The sequence below is a fragment of the Phymastichus coffea genome, unplaced genomic scaffold (genome assembly GCF_024137745.1).
Source record: "Phymastichus coffea isolate CEN01 unplaced genomic scaffold, Cenicafe_Pcof_1.1 PCOF00039, whole genome shotgun sequence".
NCBI lineage: Eukaryota > Metazoa > Arthropoda > Insecta > Hymenoptera > Eulophidae > Phymastichus > Phymastichus coffea.
This window is the reverse complement of record NW_026706850.1, coordinates 965,840-990,497: the sequence shown is the minus strand read 5'-3', so window position 1 is coordinate 990,497 and position 24,658 is coordinate 965,840. Positions and strand designations below refer to the sequence as shown.

The following is a 24,658-nucleotide window of genomic DNA, read 5'->3' as shown; positions in this document are numbered from 1 at the left end:
TAAATAGATTTTTATACTTATTTTAAATCATACAACTGAATTATCCACACAACGTACATGAACACACATATAAAAAGTATGCTATAGCAAATTCCTCACTGTACTTCTTGTCTTCCTTTAAACAAGTCATATAATATGGTCTTTAAATAATTAACTGCAAAGATTTTTCATGACAAAGATATGATAACCAGTGGAATAGATTAAAGACACGGGAAGACTTTTCAATAGAGTGTGCGAAGTGTGATTATGGCAGTGGCTTTCAGAAATGAATTTCGGCGAGAAAATGATGGCGTAGAATCTTGAAAAACAATTCAGTTAAATTAAAAATTGCAAATAAAAATAAGCAAATATGTTGTATAATAGGCTAATTTTATTTTGAGTAAAAACTTGCATTTTCTGAGCTCTCTATTGTTCCAAGTAATGTTCCTCACGCATCTCAAATGAATATATGACTTTAGAATTTCCGATACAAATTATGTTAAACTATTATGTAAATAAAGTATCATATATTGATATTGTATTACTACTTGCTATAAGGATCAAAATGAATGAAGTTTTAGTCAACGTCTTTTTTAGGACGAAATAATCAAAGTAGAATTCTTACGAGCATATGATTTTTATTTAATGATCAGATCTTGGCACTTCATCGTTACCTAACTTAAATTCACATTTTTAATTGCTTTCATATTCGCAACAGCTACTTTCATCAACGCATTCGAACATTACAAATTGATTGTATAACGATGAGCTGTAAAAATGAAAATGACAGTAAGGCGGAACAAAAGAACAGCAAAGATGAATACCTATTGAATAATAATTATGTGAATCTCAAAATAACTTGGTAGTATTGTATGGCATTGTATATAAGTTAAAAGCTCGTTATTTTTATGTCTTTTTATGGCATCAATTGAATACATTGAAGCTCTATGAAAATAAAACTATAGGCCATCATCGAAAGAAATTATAACGATAAATACTGCTGAACTATATATCACTGGTGACGAAAAGTTGGAATTCTCTATATTTTTTGATATCACAAAAAAATTGTGCGCTAGATAAATTTTATATAATCTTCTGTCTGCCGGCCAAAAATACGAATATTATATTTACGCGTTAAATATAACATAATAATATGTTTACTTTCGAACTTAAAAACTACACTATAACAGTACAATTTGTATAGTTGTCCAGTCTTGACACTAATTTCATTCTTCGTAACAATGTCATTCTTATCAATCAGTATTTCATAGCATGAAAAAGGTTTTACGGACGAATCTACAGACAAGTTCGAAGCATATCGTTGATATATTTGATCTAGTATTCAAAGATATAATTATATGCATAAGCTTTGTATTAAGACTGGCATTGAAACTCGACTAGCAGTCAAATAAACGTAATGAAAAATCATAGCGAGTATGCGCTGCGTTTACAAGTGCCTCAATTAAAAGGTAAAGCCTATATACCATATGGCCACGGTCCAGTAAAATTGCACTATAGGTATTTCGAAGTACAAGATGGCCAAATAAAAACGAAGAGCAACGATTTTTTTTCAAAAACAGTGATAATCTTGTACCTCGGGCAAACCGTCACTTTGTAAAAGCAACTTACGACTAACAATTGCGCAGTTTTACAGCTCTACGTAGAAACTTTGGGCTGTTTTCGGCGCAGTTCCGCAATCTCGAGGAATGCTCTGCTTTACTCTTTTCATATAGTATTAGGAGATTAATTGACAGCACTAAAATATCTCTTTTCGCGCGCCTAACCATCGGAAAAATATTTGGTATGTCTCCCTACAGTTTGACGTGTACTATAGCTAATGATGTATTTCTTTTTAGTTCTGCAAAATGAAGACTCAGTCATATGATAGTTCTAAAGTACAGAATTCCTCTCTTTTCGTAAAAATTAAGAAACTCTCAGCAACAATCTTTCTCTCTTTCTCTCTCTCTCTCTCTCTCTCTCTATAGAAACAAATCCCACCGACATACAGTACGACGAAAAGAAGCCACTATCTGGCACCAATAAATAACAATAGGAAGGCGCTCGATGAATAAAAAGAAGAAGCGAGGGATGTTAAGTAATGACAAGTAGTATGCAATAGTACTACGAGTAGAAGGTTAGCACGGATGAATGATTGCCGCGAATCAGAAGCGTGGGTGGCAAATCCCGCGTTAACGCCTCGAGCCAGGCCATGTACAGCGGTGCTGAAACTGCACCTTTCCTCGGCATCGGCAGCGACCTGAAAAGACAGTCATAAAGATGCTGTTGAAGCTATAATAAGTCTGACAAGTCTACAACTTACATTACTACCAGAGTCGAACAACTCGAGTTCTCCAATAACAGTTCTCGCAACCTCAACTGCCTGAATGTCTTATCCCTCAGACTGTTGAGTTCAGCGTCGGTTACGCAGCATTCTGCAACGAAATAAAATAATAATTGTCAATTCACGTTTAGTCGACGCTTCGAGTGGAAAATAATCGTCACACCGGTATTCTCGGTATTATCATTTTTGCGGAAATCCAAAATGATTTTGTCGAAGAAGCTTTGAGTTTCCGGTCTGGGTTTCACGCTGATATCGTCGACCATCTTCAAACTCGTATACTTAATACGGAATTTCGCCATGATTTCCGCCATCCTGACGACAGATATTTATCGTTAGAGTCGTGACAATTAAATCGAGCACATTTACTTGTTGGCGAATGCGAGCTTACTCTTTTTCTTGAGCACCGATATCTTGCTTGTGATTGGCCAGAGCGAAAAGTCTTATCTTACAATGCTCCCAGTTCGATCTGGTGCTGATTATGTATGGTAGGAGTATCGTTAAACCTATAAAACACATTTTTTTTCAACGTTTCGTTCGAGCAATAATGGATTTTGTAATTGCAACAAAAAAAGTACCTCCGTCGTCGTATAACCACCACACGTCGATAGTACCATTTTTATGTTTCTTCTGGAAAATAGATGTATATTCGGGTACAACCGATAGACCATTTTGTTTGTTGTGCCTGCAGTACAGAATTGTAAATGATTTTTTTGTAAAAACTATGATATTGCGGCTAGCAAGCTTACTTACATTATCAGTTTATCGGCAACAATCCTCTTCTTATTCTTCAACTGTTCTCGGGCGTTCCAATGGGTCGGCGAGTCTCTCATTACCACAGTCGCGTCAGGCGGAGTATATTGACTACCTGTCATGAAAAGCATATTAAATTCAGTGGAACTACTGGTGTACGAAACGAAGAGAAGAAGATGAAAATGGCGCAGCGTTGGCAGTGAAAGCTTTCGTAGCACCTGTCTCGAGCTCACCGATGGTAGGCACACTCTGTACGCGGGCGATGCCACGTCCGCTCATCGACAGATCGCTGTCGGCGTGCATGAGCGTGTTGCCCGCCAAGTCGTAGCTGCTCTGTACCAAGGCGCCCTGCTGCTCGTCCTCGGCGCTGCTCGCCACGCTGGAGCAGTCCAATCCTTGGGCTATGCGCAGGATCGCCACTGCCAGACGGTGATCGAAGGCGTTGCTGTTGACACGGAAGGTTTAAGCGTTTGAGAGGCAAAGCGGCGCGCTCGGCCGGTCCGCGAGAAGGGAGTCGCGCGGCCAGACTCACTGGAGAACGTTGAAGTACTCCTGGAGGTCCTTGTGGCTGCAGCTGCTCCAGTGCGTCTTGTAGCCCATGAGCACGACGTTGGGCGCCAGCTTGCCGACTCCCGAGGTCTGCATCATCGCCGAGGCGCCCTTCTCCAGGCTCAGCTCCTCCACCACGTGGTAGAAGGACTTGACGCGCTGGCGCTGCAGCCAGGCGTAACCGGCGCGCAAGTGGGCCGAGCGCACTCGGTACGACATCCGTGACTGCAACAGTTGGGAGGCGTGACTGGTGAGACGGTCGAGCCGCGGCCGTGGCCGCGGGCCGCTCACTTACGGGGTAGACCTCGCCGCAGATCAGCAGCGAGTTGTTCTTGGTGATGAGGTTGGCCAGGTGGAGCAGCGGTGGGCGCACGTTCGGCGCGCCCGACAGCGCCAGAATCTGCGGGCAGTAGTTCTTCACGTGCTCGTCTATCGAGTTCAATCTGCAAGGGGACACAATGCGACAGTGTTCGGCGAGATTTCGATGCGAGCGAGGGGGAGGGGGGGGGGGCGCCTCTCACCTGTACGCGATCGACAAGGCCGTCTTGTAGGTCTGCGCCTGCGTGCTGCTGCCCCAGTTCACGTCGGGCTTCCTGTACACCACTATGAGGTACAGCGCGAAGATGATGACGAAGGTGACCAGGGACGTCACCCAGTCGATCAGGAACATTATCGCCACGCAGCCGATGAAGCCCAGCAGCGACAGCCACGTGTTGTAGTACTGCAAAGCGAGTCGTCGTCGTCGTCGTCTGCCGGACTGATTTCCGCGTCGAGCCGAAAATGACGATACGTACCTTGAAGGTCGGTCGCCAGCCAAGGGGCCTGACCAGCGCCGCGTGGAATGTGCAGAAGTTGATGAGGGCGTAAGAGGCAAGGTAGAAGTTGGAGATCAGAGGCGCCACCGCGTTCAGATTAGCTGCCGACAAACAGCAGCTCGACAAGCCCGTTCCAAACGTTCGCCCGGCCAGTCGCGTACTCGCGTACTCACCGATCAGCAGAAACAGAGCGGCGACGAAGAAAGTGAGCACGTAGCCGCGGTACGGCTCCCCGGATTTGCCGTAGCCCTTGCTGAAGTATATCAGCCCAGGGTAGATGCGATCCTGGCCCAGTGCCTGGATGAGTCGTGGCACCGACAGCAGATTCGTCAGCGCGGTCGACAGCGTCGCGGCGAAGCAGCCCGCGTAGATGAACGGTCCCCACACTGACATCAGCTGCATCATCTGCACGGAGACGCCGCAATCAGGCTAACGAAAATTCAAGCTTCACCGGGGCGCTTAAACGAAGCACCAGGGCAATGAAAACGCGCCTACGCGTCTCTCCGTCAGCTCGCGTGCGTTCCCCAGCGAGCTTTCCGTCTCATCGGCGCTTTCAGCTTTTATTAAAATCTCCCTGCCTCTGCTTTTTTTTTTCTGCATCACGAAATGCCAGCTCCCGTTTGCGCGCGGCTGCATATTTTTTACGCCGCGCGCACGGAGAGGCGGAATGCACGCTCTAGTAGAAAGAGGGAAGAGCCTTTAGAATTGGAACAACCCACCTTTCCGCGAGTCTTTCAAGATAAATGCACTGCTCAGTGGCGACGTTGCGACGCGCGGGGCAACAGACTTGTCAACCGAAGTTTCGCATCGGTGGTTGGCCTGTCCACCGAGCAACTCACCGAGTAACTGTTGTGCAGTCCCATGTTGCAGCCAGCAGTGGTCGGGCAGGGTTGGATGACAGTGGAATTGAAAACGAGACCACTGGCGTCGCGCGTAGCGGCACCGCCGGCGAACAGCACGAAAGTCACGTAGCTGGCCATGGAAATGAGGAGCGCGAGCAACGTGCCCACGGGTATGCTGCTCGCGGGATCTTTCAGGTCACCGGATATGTTGGCGCCGGCTTGGATGCCCGTCACCGACGGGAAGAAGATGGCGAACACAGAGAAAAATGTCTGATTGCTGTTCTCCGAGAAACGGTAGTCCGGATACCAATTGTCCGTGAATACCTTGCCTGCCAATTTTCCCATTTTTTTTTTTCATCGTTTTCGTGCGAGCTCGTCGGCCGCGATAGATCATTAGATGACAAGCGTTCACTCACTTGAAAATCCATTGAAGCCGGATGCCTTCTGCTCGATATTCCGAGGCCCAATCACGGTACCGATCAGAAAGTCAAAGATAGCGCCAACGATTATGGCTATCAAAAAGTTTTGCGCCTGCAGGCGAACGAAAACAGTTGTCAGCGGGCGAACTACGGCGTAAAACGCACGCGAGCGCTCACCTTCGATTCCCATTCCATGCCGATGGCACAGATCAGCACCATAGCGAGAATGGCAACGATGCCAACGACCCGCACGTCCTGCACGCCATTGTCGATGATCTTGAGGCCGTGCTCCTTGAGCAATTCGTTCAACGAGTCGCAGAAGCCAATTGTGTTCATCGACGCCGCTACGGCGTTGGCGAAGGCGAATACGATGCCGACCGAGGCACCGAATTCCGGACCCAGAGAACGAGAGATTATGAAGTAGATACCCCCTGCAAAATAAGAAAAGACGCCTGGCTGAACGCTCGCACAAGAATTTTCATTTGATATACGGAGCGAACCTAGGCTTGGACCTTTTTACATTCGTTAAATTTTTCAGATAAACCAATCAAAATATGTTAGAAACGACGTTTTTCTTCATGTTACGCTCCAAATTTTCACCACTGAACTTTGACAATCGCAATTTAACCGTGAATTAACGAAACAATAAAGCTGCTACGTTTCGACAGTCTGTCAAGATCAGAATATCGAGCGAAGAGTGGAGCGAGCAGTACATTTGGATACTAGCGCGAGAAAGTCCGTGTACCGAAGAAGCCACGCGAGGCTGCGAGGCGAGATCTGGAAGCGCGCTTGATTTCTCGAGCTTGCGTAAAGTTTTTCCGAGTTTCTCTTTTAATTGATCGAACTACTGCCGTAGGCTAAAAAAGTATAAGCTTACGCGACATCTTCGGGTGGGCTAGTCATCGTTATGGAATAGTACTTTTCTGACGGAATCGCGTAGATATGAGCCACATCGAAGATTGTTTGCATAACACGGTACAATCCATCCCAAAAAGAAAATTGTCAATGGCAGCGTGGAAAGTGAAACCGCGCACGCAGTAAGTAAAAGCACGAAGAGCGCGCGATATTTAATTACACTTAGAAGAGCCGCAGAGGCGGGGAGCGAGGATGGAAATAAGTGGCTCAATGTCTCTGGCAGGGAAGGTGGAGTCGTGAGTTTAATGCCTCGATCGTTATGTCGTTTGAATCATAATTAACGGGCTGCGCTATCGATTCGCGGAAAAGTTTGGTCACCAGAGGAAAAAGCGATTAATCTAGTAAAAGTACGAGGGTATCGAATTAAATCAACGACAATCATGGGTAAACATAGCGCGAGAGTGCGCGCGCGCGCGCGCGCTCGATCGATCAACCTTCGAGAGCGTCGTGTCTTTTTTTCCACCCTAATTTGCTGTATACACCTATAAGATGTAATAGCTTCGTCTTCTTTTTCCTTCTGCTCACCGTGTCACCGCGCGGCGCGTTGCGTGCCCGTACGTGTAATATCCACGTGATCTCCGAACTGTCGTTATACTTATTAACTACAGTTTCCGTTGCATACTTGTCGCCAAGGAAAACTGACTGATGCGGGTTACTCTCTTTCCGTCCAGCCACGTGACAAAGCTCGGCGGAACGATCCGTCGGATGTTTCCGACGTAAAAATATCTTTCTTTTTCCCTTTCCAGCTCGGCTAACGACGACGAAGCAAGCGGAATTGGCCTTTTTGGAAAAGCACGAGGGTCATCGCACGAGCTGCTGCTTCTCCGAAGGCAGATTGCCTTGATTGCTGTGCTTAAACCACGTACACGCGAACAAGCGCCAAGAAAAGCAAAAGGAAAGACTCACCTCCCTTGACCTCCCCATTGGTGCTGATAGCGCTGAGACTGAGCGTAGTAACGACGCACACGAGCGCCGATATGCCGATGATGATGCAGGTGTGAAAGATGCCAGCCTGCGCGACCACCCAGGAGAGTCGCAGGAACAGCATGACACCCCAGATGTTGAGCAAGCATGGTATGAGCACACCTTGAATCCAACCCAGCTTGATTCCCTCGTGATGATAGCCCCCTGGTGCCTGTGACGCTGGCGCCGACAGGCCGCCGCTCTCCATCGTCGCCGCGTTCGCCGCTGACGGCGTCGCGTTCGCCGCCACTGTCGCTGCTGCCGTGGCGTCCTGTACACGTGTGCACCCTTACTCTCACTTCGTTCGCATTTTTTACGAAAGCTCGCAAGTTCACCGACAGCCGAATAGTACTTGTCACTGGCATAAAGACGCCGCGAACACCCTCCTCTATTTCATTGTCACGAACGGCTTGTGCAGCGAACAACCGCGATTAACCGCTTACCTAATCGATGAATAAATAACGTGTATTTTTCCTCGCGGCCTATATATGCCTTTGGATCGGGGCTCCTCTCTCCGATTACAATTAAGATTGCGAGAGAGAGAGAGAGAGAGAGAAAGATTTTTGTTCGGGAAAAACTTTTGGGCGAGGGATTGTCCCAAGGATCAGAGTAATGACATTGACTCAGAAGCCTCTCTCTCCCATCTAAAGGCTGTATTTACGGCCAGATCTTATCATCCATTTCCCTGGGAAAATTTTATCCAAGTATATGTGTGTGTTTGTGGATGATACGTCAAGAAAGGACAAACACAAAGTCCACGAACGGTGGCATTGATCAATTAGAAAAGAACATATTATGCGAAGAAAACACCGAGGATAATGAGTTCAGCGTTCAGACGCGCAGGAATCCGCGGAAAGACGAATGCAAAATATATCCGTTCCGTCGACGACCACACGAGAGCTATCTTGTGCGATCGTCTTATCTTGTCGTAGCTTCGTCATCCCTTTTCTATGTAGATCCGTAGACCGTCCGGCGTTCTTTTGAACAATGGCTCAGTTTTGCGTAACGTACAACGGCGCGCGATTACGTGACAATGGTGCCACCAAATCTTGTTTTGATAATTGAACGATTAATTAGCTTCGTCGTCCAAAGCGTAATGGCCAATTAAAATGGATTGCACGTATTTGGACAATGAATGGAATTTCGCAGCAGAAGAAGCGCGCGGATGGACTTAATGGACTTTATGTTTTTTTTTTAAAATGGCAAATAAGTTTGCAGTAGATGTAAATCGAAGTCTATTTTTTTTTTCTTTTCAACGAATTGTAACGCAGAGCGCGCGCGTGTGTTTGTGTGTTGAAATGGCGACTAATTCTACCTTTATTTACGCCTAAGCAAACTTAATAAACTATCGTACCACCTGCAAAGCGGTTTGTTCACTCTCGCAAAGTTAGTGTGGGATACACGCACACGCGCGCGCACACACGTATACAGCCTCTAGAGACGATGGCGACGTCGTCGTATGTCACGTGATTGAGGGGAAGTATTTTCGTTTCTTACGTCGCAAGTTGCAAGGCAACTTGCTTCCTAGTTCTTCTCTTTTTTCTTCTTCTTATGGCATTTGCGTCGACGTGACTTTTCGTGAGTAGCAAGTTGATTTTTCTTCGGGTGACTTTGTTAGCGATCTTTCGATCTTTTTTTTTCCTATTTTACTTTATTTACAGAACAATGTTGCAAGCTCCAGATCTCCACGTGGAACAGAGATTCGTCAAAAGTACAAGATTTTCATAGAGAAGAGTAGAAAAAAAGACGTTTGAAGTTAATGTTTTGAAGATGACAAAAGTAGTAAAAATTACAAGATCTATTAATGCAATCTTTATAGATTGTCTTATTGCAAGCTAGCGCTGAGAAGGCAGAGGCAGAAGAAGGAAGGATAATGAATCCGTTACAGCCAGCGCTTACAAGATGTTCATTTTCATTTCATTTCATCGCATACAATAACAATCCAGGGTGGTTTTTCCAGTGGACAAATTCCAGTTGCCAACGCTATAAAATGTAATTTATTTGTCATACATGATTACTCGCGTTAATATTTCGCGGACAAGGGGGAGAAAACACTCAGCGAGCTATTTTTCCTGCATCCTCGTACTCTCTGTTTTTTGCCCATTGTCCGCGAGGACACCGGCACCGCGAGGACTGCCTTGTTCTCGTTCTTTTTCGCGTATAGACTCTCCAAGCCAAGAGAGTCTGGGATTACAATGGAAAGAGCGCAAGAGAAAGCGTTTTCTTCGTTTGCGAAAAATTTCGTTCCGGTTGGATTTCAGCGAAATATCACCTTCCTACAGGTGTCTTGGTCACTCGTCTTTAGACGTTGATTTTTGCCTTCGAGGAATATCCAGTTTCGTGCGGTGGCGCAACGGAGGATGACACCCCGACGGAGATGCGCGCGAAATATCTCTCCAGGGTGAGCAGTCAAAATATACTTCGACGAAGGCGAATTGTCTTCGTCGATATTTTCTCGAAGCTTAACACCGTTGCTTTGCCGTTGATATGTGGTCGAGAGTGAGAACGTGGGAAGAATGAAGAAGAATGTTCTTCCTTACTTTTTCTCCAAGTTATTCGGACGGTTGCCCAGTTTTTATCGATCGGGCGGAGGAAGAATCGGCAGTGACGTCATGCGGGGATCAAACATACCGTTGCAAGTATCGGTGTGTATGGGAAGACGCATTAAATGGATTCGATTAGAAGCGGCAAACGATTGCCCCTGAAAAATCATGGCCAATTGGCACGTATCGCGGGTGAACGAGTAACGATTAGGCACGAAAAGTGCGATCCGCGTCGAAACCATAGACAATGGCGAGTAAAAAACAAATGTCTACAAAGTCCAATTCCATCTCCGAACGAATCCAAGGCGACGGCACCGTTCAAAGCTAAAGAAAAAACAGTGCCGGTCAATCTGCCAATATATCGTCGATAATTGTTTCCAGAGGCTCGTAAAGCGTCGTCACGGGGGCATAACATAACGCCCGCGCGATACATGAGCCAGTTCGATCCAATTCGGTCTGGTTTTAATCGCAACGGCAACCGCCTGCTTCTGCCACTCGCCTTGAGTTTTTTTCCTCTTTCCCCTCTAATTGTCATCGTCTTAATCTAGTTTTAAGGTTGTGCAACGGCAGACTTTTTCTTTTTTATGATTGTTTGAGAATGATTAGTTCCCGTTAAAGCTTCGGAGGAGCGGCAAAGTTCTCTCTCTCTCTCTCTCTCTCTCTCTCTCGCTCTCTTTGTTATTTCTGTCCGATTCGACGTAAGATGTTTTAGTTTGCTTTTTCAATTAGAAGCGTGACTCACGCGATTTTCCAATGCGCGCACGCAGTTCGATCAACCGTTCTTTTTTTTTTTTTTTTCGATTACCAAGAATTTTTTACTTTTGTTGCGTCTTCTCTGATTAATTCGCGTATTTGCCAGCTGATTTTCCGTATCGCCAGAATGATTTTCGATTCCGATAATTTTGATCATTAAAAATTTCAGTGCGAGCTTCTGAAAGCAGCGCGAACAGAAAAAAAAATTGGTGGAATATTAAAGCTCGCGTATACTTTTTCGCGACACATAAGTCTTGACATTATTCCGAGGTCAAAGAGAGGAGGGACAGGGAGAGAAAGCTCCAAACAATGAATAAATAAGGGAGCTAGAATGAAATAGTCAGCATCTACCGCTTTATTAATCTACCGGTAAACAAGAAAAAGGAAGAACAAACGAGAAGAAGCCAAATCTACGACGGTCAAAACACTTTTTCTTGCTCAAATAAAACTGGAAACCCCAAGGCAGAAGCGAAGTCGTTGAGTGAAATACACGATAAATCGAAAGCTTTATGCGCAGCGAAGAAGGAGGAGAAAAGATAAATGAAAAATAATCGAAATAACTCACCTTGCAAGCGAAACTCCCCTCGTGCAACTCGGCTAAGGAGGGTCGTTTGGCTCGACGACTCAGCCTGCAACGAACAACGGAACATGATACTATTTCTATGGAAGAAAAAAAACCGAAACTCGATCTCGCGTGAGAATATCGAAAGCGCGCTGAACGTTGCTGTGCGAGGTTGCGGGGCTCGCGAGAGCAACAAAAAACATTAAGTGAAAAATTGTATTAGCCCCGGAGCTGTTTAACGGCTCTCTGCCCCCTCGTGCCTTCAATATCGCTGTGAAGTTGGTGCAAAATTTAATCATAAAATCGTGGTTTACTATGACGAGCGGGCAGCTCGCGCGTGTTAACAAATTTACGAAATGTAAATTGGAATTTCAAGTGATATTTTACGCGGGAATTGGGCATGCAAACGGCCAAATTGATATAACCCGACGAATAGCAGTTTCAGACGAATTTTCGACAAACAAAAATCCAACCAATCTTTTGATTTTCGATTAATATATCAGTTGCTTAAAACGCGTACACTTTTAATTTAATTAGTGCATGCTCTGTAATGTGCCTGCGCACACAGCAAAAGGACGATGTGGCATTCATCAAAATATGATTATTTTATACAATCGAAAAATAAGTGTTGCGAAAGAAAATAAGCCTTTTAATATTGGTTGGTCCGTTCGATAGACCAAGCTTTTCTGCCAATTAGGATGGTATTGAGCTAATTGGCTGATCTATATCTACGATTTTCCGAGAACGCGTTTGTACCAACGTTTTTAATACTTCTGTACTATCAGAGGTAATAAGCTTTTCTGCAGAAAGCTTTTGCGAATCAGAGAGCCTTTTCGGAATTTCTCATAGATAACAATAAAATGAAACATAAAAATAAATGACTTTTGGTCGACGAAAAATTGCCTTTCGACGAGATCGTAACAATAATTGATAATTTTGAACTCAGCGGAAAGAATTTCATCAATACCATACGAAATCTCAAGGAGACAAAAGGGAGATACAATAAATTGAAGAAAAAAAGAGAACTCTTGCCTGTAATGATCAAGTCGGGGCACAACATCCCAGAGGCCATTGACATTGAGCGTCATTGTCGGCCTCTTGCTGTTCATCGTGATTTGCTCGTTACCGTCCGCTTCGCCGCAGCCAGCCTTTGCTTGGAACCGACCCTCCATTCCGATTCTGCAACAGAAGAACGAATCGTTTATATTCGCTTTTCCTATTAATCCAAACTGCCCTTTTTCACTTCCTGCTCGTGCTACCTCCGCGTCCACGGCTATAATTGAAGCAGACATTGCCAGAGGGCTTTTGTGCAGCGCTGATTGGATATTATTTGCATAAAAAGCCAGTTGCATTGAGAATCGACGGAAAATTAAACAGCTACAATGCGCGTGGGTCGCGCTCTCTGACTGATAAAGTTTTATAATAAGACACTGAACTCGACAAAATTAAAACTTCTTAATTAAACATCTTGTGCAGCGTACATAAGTTCACAATTTTTTAATTTAGTGGCGGTGGCGGGGGGGGGGGGGGGGGGTCGAGATACGTTTAGTCTATAGGTGCGAAAAAATTCTTGGAAAAGTCGAGCGACGAGTTGAATTTAGAGTGAGATTTTACTGCCTCGCCCCGGCACTTTGCCGACTGTTATGAGCCCTTGGAGTCCGCCTTTTTTTGCTCTCGTCGTTGCCGCGTGCAAGAGTGTACTTCTGGAGACGAGACGCCATATACAATATTACATAGACATGTTTCCGACGAAACCATGGTTCGTCCTCTCGCCCACCCGTTGCATGTGAGCGCGACAATTATTTCGCCTGCGCATTACGAAACGAAATTGCTATAATCATTCGCGTAATACGCGTTACGATCACGATTCCCGTGCGAGCACTCTGTCAGCGAAACTTCGATTGTTGTCACATAAGCGCTGCCCAACGAACAAAGTGTGAAAATTTACGTAACTAGTTTCGAATTGAAGCCGACGAATATTTCATCGAAGACAAAACGCGCGAATGTCTAACGAGCCACGTAAACTCGGCAAAAGACTCGTCGCGCAGCCGTTGTCGGGAAGCTTTCCGTCGAAAAGCCTTGAACCCATCCCCTCGACGCGATAAATACGTATACGCGCGCACCCGATATATATTCTCTCGGCTCGTTCTCGCCCTTCTGCACGCGTATACATGTGCATCGGCGACGGTTTGTCGATCACGGCTGCTTAGACGTCTTCGTGCCTATATTATACATCTGCCAAAGCTCCTTTGCGTGGTTAGCCATTTTTTCGTACCGAGCTTTATTGTTGTTTGCTTTACTTTTATTTATTATTGTTTGTAATTGGACGGTTTCAACGTGACGAATGTTTGCACGGTGAGAGACGAATGCTTTTTGTTAATGCTAACGCTACAGAATGAATATCACGAGATATTAAATCGAACGTCAGGGAAGCTCGATCTGGCAAAATAATTTTGGATCGAGGCTGAATAAATGTTTTGATATTATTTGGGAAAAACTCACGATAAATGCAACTTACAAGGAACGTTGCAATTTGCAAACGCACGCCGTTGTACGAACTATCGTCAGTCACCTCGTATCCAGAAGCCTAACGAAAACTACGAGATACCAGCGGCAATCGCAAGAAAAGCCATTGCGAAGAAGGCGTGAAAAGGAACTGCAGAAACCAAAAAAGAGCTGTATCGCGATGTCATACGAAAAAGAGACGTATAACGCACAGACGGGGCGGCGCGCATAATTCGTACGTCGCCTATCACGGACACACATACACGCCATAAATCGTCCGCAGGCGAGTCGCAACGGAGGCTAGGCCGTCCCCATTCGCGCGACCTTGAGGAAAAGCACAAGACAAAACGCGCACCGCGTGAGTCCTATTCCCCGCGAGTAAACACCAGTGAGGGAGTGTACCGGCCCCTCTATCTCCCTCTCACTTTGCTCGTCCCCTTGGCAATACATGAATTGGGTCAGACACGAGATACGCTCGCTCGCGCGCGTGTCGTTACTCCCGAAAAACTTCCGTACGAATAATTTTTCCCAAAAGATACGATCCTCTGCCTTTCTTACCTGCGCAATAACGACGATCATTTGCATGTCTATCGGTGCGCGGATTATTTTACAGCTAAGCAGATACGAGTATATCGAGTCTATAGCTGACGCTATCGTCGCTTCTATATAAATCATGCAATTCCATTTCTTTTGTTTTCATTCTTCTTTTATTTTTTGGATCTGTAATGCCGGGAGCTAGAAAGTAGGTCATCCGATTAGCCATTCAGGTCCACTATCAGGGGCTTTAACGATTGATCATGTTGTTCTCTTTAAAACAATACTACGTGAAAACATTGATATCGGCCCGATATCTCACAAATAAACCATACTAACCGTGTAAGCTGCTATCCCTTGACGCGTTCAAAGGAAGAAAAAAACTTTCAAAGAAAACTCAACGACCTTTTGGTATTAACCTTATCTCTCTCTTTCTCTCTCTTTCGGTCTCGACATTCGTATTACCCTCATTATCATCGTCGTCAGCGTAAAAGTTGAAGACGCGCGTGACCCAATTACATCGACAGCAACAAAAAACAGTAAGACAGCCGAAAGTTAATTTGTTCGTTTGCTTCTGCACGCGGAATGATGATGAAGTCGTAAAGCTCGAGAGCGTGTGTTGCACGCATGTATATGGCGCTATTTATAGTCTTCGGCTGCGAATCCGATCGCCAGAGCTTTTTCGGCAAAACGGATTTCAAACCCTTTTTCTTTTATGGACGCCAGGGAGAAAGAGAGTGGTTCAATTTGAGAAAGGTCGTGCCAATGATGCTCTTCGTTTCGTCTTATATTTGATGTTTTAGATTCGTCTTGATTACTTGAGATCTACTATTCACATTGTTTACATCTTTGCTTTCGCACCTATGATCGTAAGCTTGTATTTTCAGTTTTCTGATTTATCTCCTAAACGTTATTTCAGACTGAATATTTCGATTCGGAAAAATATTTCCAAGCAGCTGCAAGATTTATCTACATAAACGTGCTTTTGCTAATATTCGTTCGAGTTCTCCGTGTTAATTTTCTAATTAAAACATCGACGAGATCAAATAAAACAAACGAAGAATCCAGCAGAAAAGATGAATGAAACTCGGAAAGTTTCGTTCGTCGACGAGCCGGTAGTCGAGTATCAAGGTCGTAGAGATGACAGCCGGTATTTCCTGCACGCGAGTGATGATTAAGCTTTCTCCCTCGCTCGCGAGCTTTTCTGAGCTTTTGCCAATTGCTACATTTCGCAATGATTTTCCAAGAGATAGCGAGCTCGAATCGTCGATTCTCTATCACAGGTGAATAGAAAATGATTCTGCTTCACTGGACTAAACATCGCGTCGCCCAGTGCAACTGCACTCGCGGAAAAGTGGCATCAATGTAAACAAATACAAGAGGCAAAAATAGCTTGACAAGCCCAATAACAAATCGACTTGTTGCCAAGCCGAGTGCGTTCGCCTCGCAAAGCGCTCGAGTAAACGCCGAAACGTCACTTCCGAAAATTTCTCCGCCTGGAAAAACCAAATGTCTAGATCAGAAGTTATTTTCGGGAGAGCACCGGTTGATCTTCCGCATACTTCCTTTTTCTCACTCTTTCGCTATTCGTAACGATCGCGAGACCCGATAATCCAGAGAGATAATTCATTTTCGAGGCTTACAATTATTAGAAAATAGCATTTGAACCTTTCGATAACTACGATAAAAATCTCGAGAAACTTTCTTTGTTAACGTACCGCACATTCCTGCAGCGCAAAAATAAAGAAAGAAAAATGTGCATCGCAAGTGACTAATAAAGAAAAAAAAAGACTCATAATCATACGCGTACAGGTAAGAGAGAATCGGTTGAATCCGGTAAAAGCCGGAATTCGCGTGTTTCAACTGGAATCCATCTCTACAAATACGTCGCATGTACACAAGTTCTTATCGCATCTGCAGAATCGTCACGATGATATCACGACTAATATACCTTTTCCAGCTTTTTGCCTCTCGACTTCAAATTTACGAGCACCTGCGCTTTTTCTTCGCTTTCGGCTTTTTGTACTATTTTGGTGCGATTTTTTTATGCGTGTGATTGATGAAAAACTTATTGGCAGTGCATGACTATTTTTTAAACTTCATAAAAAATAGTTAAGACAGTTGCAAATGGCCTTAAAAATTGAATTTCACTTATTCATCGATCAGTTAGGAGAAATTTCGTTTGCTCACGATTAGCATTTAGGAGCACTCAAAACCCCGTTAAGTATGGTACAAAGTTTGATCTTTCATTATGCACGCACAGAAAACGCACTCGGAAAAAGCTTTGATCAAAGTCCGTGAATTATGAACCATCGATTCGAATACTTTTTGTTAAAACACCCGCGAGAACAAAGACATGCGAGAAGCGATGTCAGTCGATCGTGGCTGAATTGCAACAACTGAATAGTTTACGATTTCAAATGTTATTATATAGCTGTCTTGTCTTATCATTTTTTATTACAATTACAATATATACGTACTCAATCTTCAACAGGTAAATATATCGTGACAAAAAGGGCAAACACGACATCGAGCTTAATTGAATTTAGTTTTATCACTCGGCGAAAATCCAAGTTAATCTGTCCCTACCAATTAAGGCTAAGTACCACTCGAACGAATTTCGGAAATGTGATTCGTGTAAAAAATTCAAAGCTGGCTTTCCGCTCGCGTTGTGTTTTAGTCGTGACCAATGCTCGTAAGAATCAACCGTAGCGTCCATTCGGAAAGCTCGAAAACCAAACACCAATCCGGAACACCGTATTGATACGCGCGCGCGCGCTGAAGACGATCTTTCTCCCGCGAGGCAGTACAAATAAATCCAAAGTTTTCGTTTCACGGCCGCCTGCTCCTTCGACGATTATTAATAAAAGCCGCTAGTTATAGCAACGTGCTGCGAGCTTGCATTGTGAAATATACTCGCGCGTTTTCTTCCGACAAAGTTGAACGCTCGTTTCACGTTGCTTGGCTTTTCGTCTCGTCGGCGGATAGGCGAACTACCCGAATCGCACTCAATCAACGCAGAAAAGAATTCGGGGCGAAACTGATCTCTACTCGCCGACTTTGGCATGCAAAAATCAACCTACGCCCATTAACTTTAATCTTTTGCATTTTTCTCTTCGGCGCCTCAACGCGGGAGATGAAAGCTTTTGTTTTTTCCGAATGTCCCCTTCGTATACGAACCGACTGTGACGCGAAGTCCCTTCTTGACGAGGCCGTTCGTTCGTTCGTTCTCAGCGCTGTGCGCGCTTCTCTCATTGATTAATTGTCAATTGTTACTTCTGTACGGCTCTCGAGGACCTCCATTCACAGGATTAGATACACAAGGACATCCTGCGTGAAAAGTATTCCGCTTTTATCGGGACGGCTTTTCAACTCGTTTTTGGGGCTTTCGGGGACTCCACGTTTGCCCGTCATTAATTGAAAACAAAAAAATATGTTTTCTGCTTCGAAAATCGCCGTGGACGGTTATTCCATTCCGGAACGAAATCTCATTCAAAGGTTGAAGCAACGAAGATGAACGACGAGCGTCGGTCGAAGCTTGCAAAATCGGCGATATCGTGGCCACAAGCTGGACGCTAATCCGCGAGGATTTTTTGACGAAATAATACGTCGCGCACGCCCACGCCAATGACGCTAAAAAAATTGATGGATCGATCGGACAATTAGCCATATCGGCGACGTTATATAGATGTTATACGGAGAGGGTGTGTTGCGTTGTTCGATACAAGCATCCTCGCTGCCGTCAATCCACTCGATGCTCGTGTGCGCGAGTGACGCCACACGCCGATGAGGCGTCGCGACGTCGAATGTAAGCACACACACTTCCGCCCCGCTGCGCGCGTGTTCGTCAATCACATGCCCTCGCGCGAGCTTCCTTTTCCGCTTCTTCTCGCGCGAGACCAAAAATGTCCCAGAGGCATCGGTGTCTTGTATCGATCAGACGCTACACTTGACTTATTTTTGGCTGGCGTTCGCTTGCCCAAGTGAGTTACTATTCAACCGCGAAGATGAGAACTCACGAGAAAAGGTCCAACGTTAATTGTCGGTTCGAGTAATGCGTAATATACTTGGAAGGTATAACGAGTTTTGCAGAGCTGATAAGAATGTGCAGGCAAGAGGATACATTTGCAAGGTCATTGTTAATGTTTTTCCTCAACAAGGCGAAATTTGGTCAGGCCGCAATGATGAAAACGCGTTTGTTTTACACGTGATATTTTGCATGTAACTCGACTTAATTTTATAACGGGCGTTGCAGCGCGCTGCACGAGGCCGTTCTTTTGCAACGAACATTCGGATCGCAAAGCCGAATCTCGCGCTCGGACTCGCGCGCAATCCTTCGCCACCACTTATTAAACACAGGCTTATTAAAACCGAAGCTTGCGCAAGCTCGCGAGTACGAGTATAAATGCAGATGTTTGGCAATACGTACCGGCTGCCACGACGGAGTGGGGCTGTCATTTTGCAACCGTTAATGTTTCATTCAAGTCCGCGAGCTCCCCGACGAGAGTCGACGAAAATTCGTGGAGGAATCACAAGCACACTGGTCCGTCTCGGTTTTACTGCAAGGCACACATAGTAGCGGGCGTCTGCTGAGAAGCAAACCGACCGACCGGGCGCTCTGCCGGCGCTCGAGGATCTAATATACGCGCGAGCCGCGCGCCCGCTGGCTGCCCTGTTTTCTGACGATCGCCGCCGCCGTCGCTGCAAGCTCACCAGGCATGCGCACCTTTGCTCCTTGCAAGCACGCAGAATCCCAGCCGACGCGCACGCCTGAATCCTCTTCCAGTTGTTTATGTTCCGTGTCGCGATTCGATGATGGCCCTACGCGGCTCTTCCCCCTTTTCTGCTGCTCTGTGCACTGGAGATGCTGGCTCCGCTCGATGCTTTCGCTCACTGGCTCTCGAGTGGCGTTTTCTCGCGGGAGCACGGACGACAACTTGTAATCATACACGTGTTGGCAGGGATTACGCGCAACGGCGACGGCGATTAATTCTAAATAAAAGTGGCGTTGGCAGCCTGCGTCGCTCGTGGCAATTACGATCGAGCTACATTTCCGAAAAATCATAGACATGGACACCCCTAACGTCGCTCCCACATTCGTTCTGAGAAATTCACTTAACCTTTAGAGGGCGGGAAAACCACTAAAGTGGCTCAAAATAATTTCTCAAGTTAGTCTACAAAATAGGATAATTCTAGGGTTTTTGGATATACTGATTACAAATTTGATGTCATAAGTCAAAAATTATGAAACGACCATAAACCAACCCTAAAATAAGGGTAAGCTATGCTTTTAGTCGCGAAAATAATCTCTCTGTAGTATGGGAGTGTGCATATAGTTTCAATGTAAAGACAGAATAGAGTCGTATAAAACTATATAAAGTCATGTAGATTCAAGGTTAAAATTACGAAAAAAAACCATAAAATACCCGAAGGTACTAGCCCCCTGTGCCAAATAAAACAATTTTTCAAAGTGTCAAAATTAGCATCACCCCTGAGGACGGGAAAGCCATTATAGTGGCTCGACCATCGATCGCCACTTCACGTATGAGTATTCTCCGATATTAGACACTCATGTTATGCGTTTCCCATAGAAAATATTGAGCAGTTAAAAATTCCAAATCCCCGTCCTCTAAAGGTTAATATTGTTTGAATATTTGCCTTTGCCGGAAAAAAATTTGTTTACCTCGAGAACCCGTTTATAAACTTTCGAATTCAATAAAAGCGTTGTAAAAGAGAAGCCTCGCAATGAGAAACCTTTCTCCCCCTAGACACGAACGAGGCTATGTAGATGTGGCTCAAGTTCATTCATACTTCTTTATAGATATGAAACCAGACGTCGCAAAAATCACGAAAGCACTTCTCATCGAGCTCTGTTTACAATGCGACAAATCTACGGCCTCTCGTAAGTCAGTATTGGAATTTTCATCTTACGAAAATCAACGACGTCTTATTTCCTGATTAGCCGTAAATTTACACAGCATTTCCGAGATGAATTGAACTTCATTTAGAACATTATGCGAATCAAATTTTTTTAAACTCTAACAGATGGAAAAAATTCTGATACCTCGCAAAAACAAAGAACCAATGATGAAATTTGGCGAGAGAACTTCCGATGCTGGTAATATCCTCGCACAAGTTGTGTGCGGAAGTGATTTGAACTTTGTGTGTGTGAGCGCGTGCGAAATAAACGACTCCTCCGTTAATCAGTGATAGATTATAAGACCTCATCTTTATGAGCTTTTTCGTATTTGTATGAAGCGGGTGTGTATGTGTATGAGAGAGAGAATTTAGATGACGAGTACACGTGAGTTTTTTGCGTGATTCAAGTATTAAAGAAATATTACATTTTTTGTATTATAACAATCAGCGCTGAAAAATTGTTATCGTAATATTTATCGTGATTTCATAGAAAGTGCTCGACAATTTTTTTTAACTTTCATAGATAATATATCACTCGAAAATGAAAAATTTCGATTCACTTACGAGCGACAGCGACATTTATGCACATGCTTTATCGATTGTCGAAAAAAATGATATATACCTGAATATCGAAGAAAGTTTACGCTTCATTTTGTCTCAATTGGAGAGCGTATCTAAGAGGGTCGAAAAAGCACACAATATCAACTAGTATATCTACGTCACGTTCTTCAAGGAACTCTCCTCACAAAAGACCAAACTGCTCGCTTCTTCAAACGCTTGACATCCCGCGCTCGTCCTCAATTCAATGCCAGCGACAAGGTAACCACAGGCTTCGCTCTCAACTTTTGTCGCACTTACTCTTTCCACTTTTCTTTGTTAAAGTTTCCTTTTTACTGTGGATAATTATGTTTCGATTTTGCGAAACGAACTTTTTTCCCTTTCAAGAATTTACAGTGGTTCCTATCTTTTCAAAAAATCTGGCGATTACGTTGTTTCAAAGAAAGGCACAGAAGAAAGTCGACGAAAAAAGAAAAAAAAAGCACCAAATATTTGCAGTTACACGCAGATCTATACACTTGACAAGTCGCCCGTAAGCTTAGTGGCACGACTATCTCACCTGTTCGCTCTGAACGCCGGTTTATACCGCGCGGCCAATCGCTTGCACGATAGCACATTATTGGCTATCCCCTCTCTCTCTCTCTCTCTCTCTCTCTCTCTCTCAGTTGTGCAGGTGTTGCAGTCAAGAACATGAATATATGCCTGGCTTATTTAGTGGAAAGGGGATTCCATATTGTGATTAGAATAGAATTTTTTCATTTTATAAAAAAATGAGAGGTGGAATATTAAAATTCACATGGATCAAAAGTCATTCATATCGGATGTGATTTATATGCAAAATCAAGCATTGACTCTGAAAAATTGGTTAAATAGAAAATAAGATTTCAAGCGATCTACTATTACAGAATTTTTAAGATTTCTTTCAAAAAAAGTCTCAACTTATAAAAATTTGTTTCACGATATTTGGTTTTACCGAACAACCTTACGTCCGTGTGTATACACACACGCGCGCGCGCACACATACACCTGTAGATATATATGTATATATGTATGCACAGAACAAGGAAAAAACAATAATTATGCAGATGAGAATAATTATTAGAAACGCATCATAACCCTTAAACACTATTAGTACGTATATAAATATCGTTGTTATAAATAAATCTTAAAGTTAGGTCTTTCGTAGCAATCCCTTAAGCGAGAAAAAATAATTCAATAAGTTCGCTAGTAGAATCACAGGATAAAAAGTTGTGTTCAATGAAAACGATTCGATAATTTTTCCAAGACTCATTCGTTACGTCAAAAAATTTACTCGCGAAATTATTTTTACAGAGCAATCGATTATATATGATCACGAAAGTCCTTATCAAACGTCATTTGAATGAGAAACTTCGTGGCATTAACGAATCGTTCTTTCACGCTTGTATACCTTATCGTATATTTTCAGGTGACAATTTCAAGTTGGAGCTTCGAGTAAATTACCCCAGTTAGACTATCGTAACGCCTGCTTGGTATTTCTACAATTGGAATATCACCCAGCTTGTTTTATAATATAGTATTGTAAGATTATGTGCATCATTGTTTTGATTGTGTGGAAGTGCACGTCTTTCTCAGCAGTAAGGGAGCAAGGAGTTGACATAATGCTACATACGGAATACTAATAGCAAAAACACTAATTAGTAACATAATGATTGTAGTGAGCTTTAATGATTGTATTCAGACGCTTCTCAAATCAATTTTCTTATTTTGAAGAACTAAGTATCTACTTGAAACTTGATTGAATAAAAAAAAATATTACTGTTACGTAGAGTCGCTCTCGGTACTAACTTTACCTTGTTTGGATTTCGAATTTTTCCAACAGCTGCTTGAGTTTCAACGTCAAGGTTCTAACGTCTAATTTCAAGCGCAAACTTTACTACACTACGCATTTCCATATACGTTAATTAGAGGTTTTCTAAGTAATATTCATAGATGTTTAGAAAAATTATCTAAATTAGTTCATTTCTAAATAATCCAACACAAAAAAAAAGAATCTAACAAAAAAGAACATGACATTCCTTTTAATTAACTTGCAAGTTCAATGTCACTGTAAAGCAAGAGATGTAACGCGTGCGTGTGCTCGTATTTTTTCATGACCTCGATAATTCATAAACGTGGTACAATGAAATCGAGATCCGCGAACTGATGACCAGAACGAAGTCTCATAACTTTTTTGATTATTTTTCATAGCACAAGCGTAGAATACAAAAGAATTTATAGAGACGTCCGGTGACATAAATCGATTGCACGTGATTACGTATATTCTTCCCGGGGATTCATTCGCCATTTGTGGTTTTTCGCCTAGTACATTCGCGTATGCTCAAGACAGGAGAAGAAAAATAGCTTCACAATGAACGATAAGAAAATATAGAGTCAGATAATTTGTCCTGAGGATTCTGAGAATTGTTCGTAACTAGATGTAAGTTTTACCAAAAGTTGTTGATTTTTTATCTAAATTTATTAGCTCGGTAATGAGATATAAGGTTGCTCATTTCTTATCTAAAACTTGACGAAAGCATTAATTTGCATTGTAAGCGATACAATTTGAAGGAATTCTTTATTTTATAAAAAGTACTGTCACTGAAATTTTTCTAATAAATTAAGTGAATCTACATTGAAAGCTTCAACTAAGAAATTTTATAAATTCCTAAACTTCAAGGTTAACAACGGCACGTTGCGAAAAATAAAGTATTTCTAATATTTATTAAATTACTTGAAAATCATCGATATCTACATAATAATTCAAATCATTGTAAGAGTAAAAGCTACATTACACGAACAATTGCATCGAAATGTAGTCGAGCACGAAGCAAACCATGAAACTTCAGCATGGCAAACAGACGTAACTACTCGCACAGAGAAAAGCTCGAGATCAATAAAAAAAGAAGCCTTATATACCTCGTGTGCGTACTCCAGAACCAACAAAATGAAGTAAACAAGCCACCTGTTGATCGATCGGGATAACACAAAAATCGTATCATTCGCGCAACAAGTCCGTATCACCAATTATTCAATCACGGCACACATTCGTCAAGCTCCCGCACTGAACAATTGTCATTCACTAAATAACTTTGCTCGCGGTATCCAGCATTTATAGCCGGCGGGCGTGTGTTCAGACGCTTTATATTGGAGTTAGTTAACCTCGCGCGCGGCTTCGCGTAAACATCATATATTGAGCAACATATATGTGATCTTTTCCCCCTTCTTCGTCCCTACTTCTACTTTTTCATGTCTTTTCGTGCATCATCGTCGGCTCAAATTGCTGCAAGTTTGGAAAAGCTCGAGTGGCGTCTTTGCTCGTAATTTTCTCGTCGTTTTTGCGAAGCGGAGCGCCAAGTTCGCAAGATTGTTTTCACAAACGTGAAAGTAAAATATTTCATAGAAATATAACGCATCCATAATTAAAATCAATCTATTCATCTGCAGTATCGATGGTACGCTTGAGCTTGCGATGTGAAAGTGATTAAAAATCTTGGCACGGTGCTACAATTTCAAAAAAGTAAAGCAGTTTACTCCTGGCGTCTTACTGCTTTGGCAAGTGACTCGCAAAGATATACAATTACCTTTCTCACTCCGAGTTCAATGGCAGTTTGATTAATTTTGCAGGAACGCGTGCCAAAAGTAATCGTGAATACCCCGTTACTAATTCGTTAATTTATATTGGAATGTTTT

The 24,658-nt window shown here is 43.4% G+C and overlaps 1 protein-coding gene across 1 annotated transcript; it reads right to left on the bottom strand.

Annotated features, from left to right (window-relative positions):
* Positions 1 to 40: 40 nt before the first annotated feature.
* LOC131663924 (bumetanide-sensitive sodium-(potassium)-chloride cotransporter) lies at positions 41 to 24,034 on the bottom strand. The gene is made up of 19 exons (XM_058934706.1): positions 23,885 to 24,034; positions 12,464 to 12,610; positions 11,435 to 11,498; positions 7,517 to 7,844; positions 5,873 to 6,126; positions 5,693 to 5,807; positions 5,274 to 5,605; positions 4,608 to 4,839; positions 4,414 to 4,535; positions 4,141 to 4,340; positions 3,915 to 4,062; positions 3,603 to 3,844; positions 3,304 to 3,515; positions 3,071 to 3,185; positions 2,896 to 3,002; positions 2,709 to 2,823; positions 2,484 to 2,632; positions 2,300 to 2,411; positions 41 to 2,236 (listed from the first exon to the last, which is right to left on the bottom strand). The coding sequence occupies exons 1-19, from the start codon at positions 23,965 to 23,967 to the stop codon at positions 2,101 to 2,103; spliced, it is 3,213 nt and encodes a 1,070-aa protein (XP_058790689.1). The 5' UTR covers positions 23,968 to 24,034; the 3' UTR covers positions 41 to 2,100.
* Positions 24,035 to 24,658: the final 624 nt, after the last annotated feature.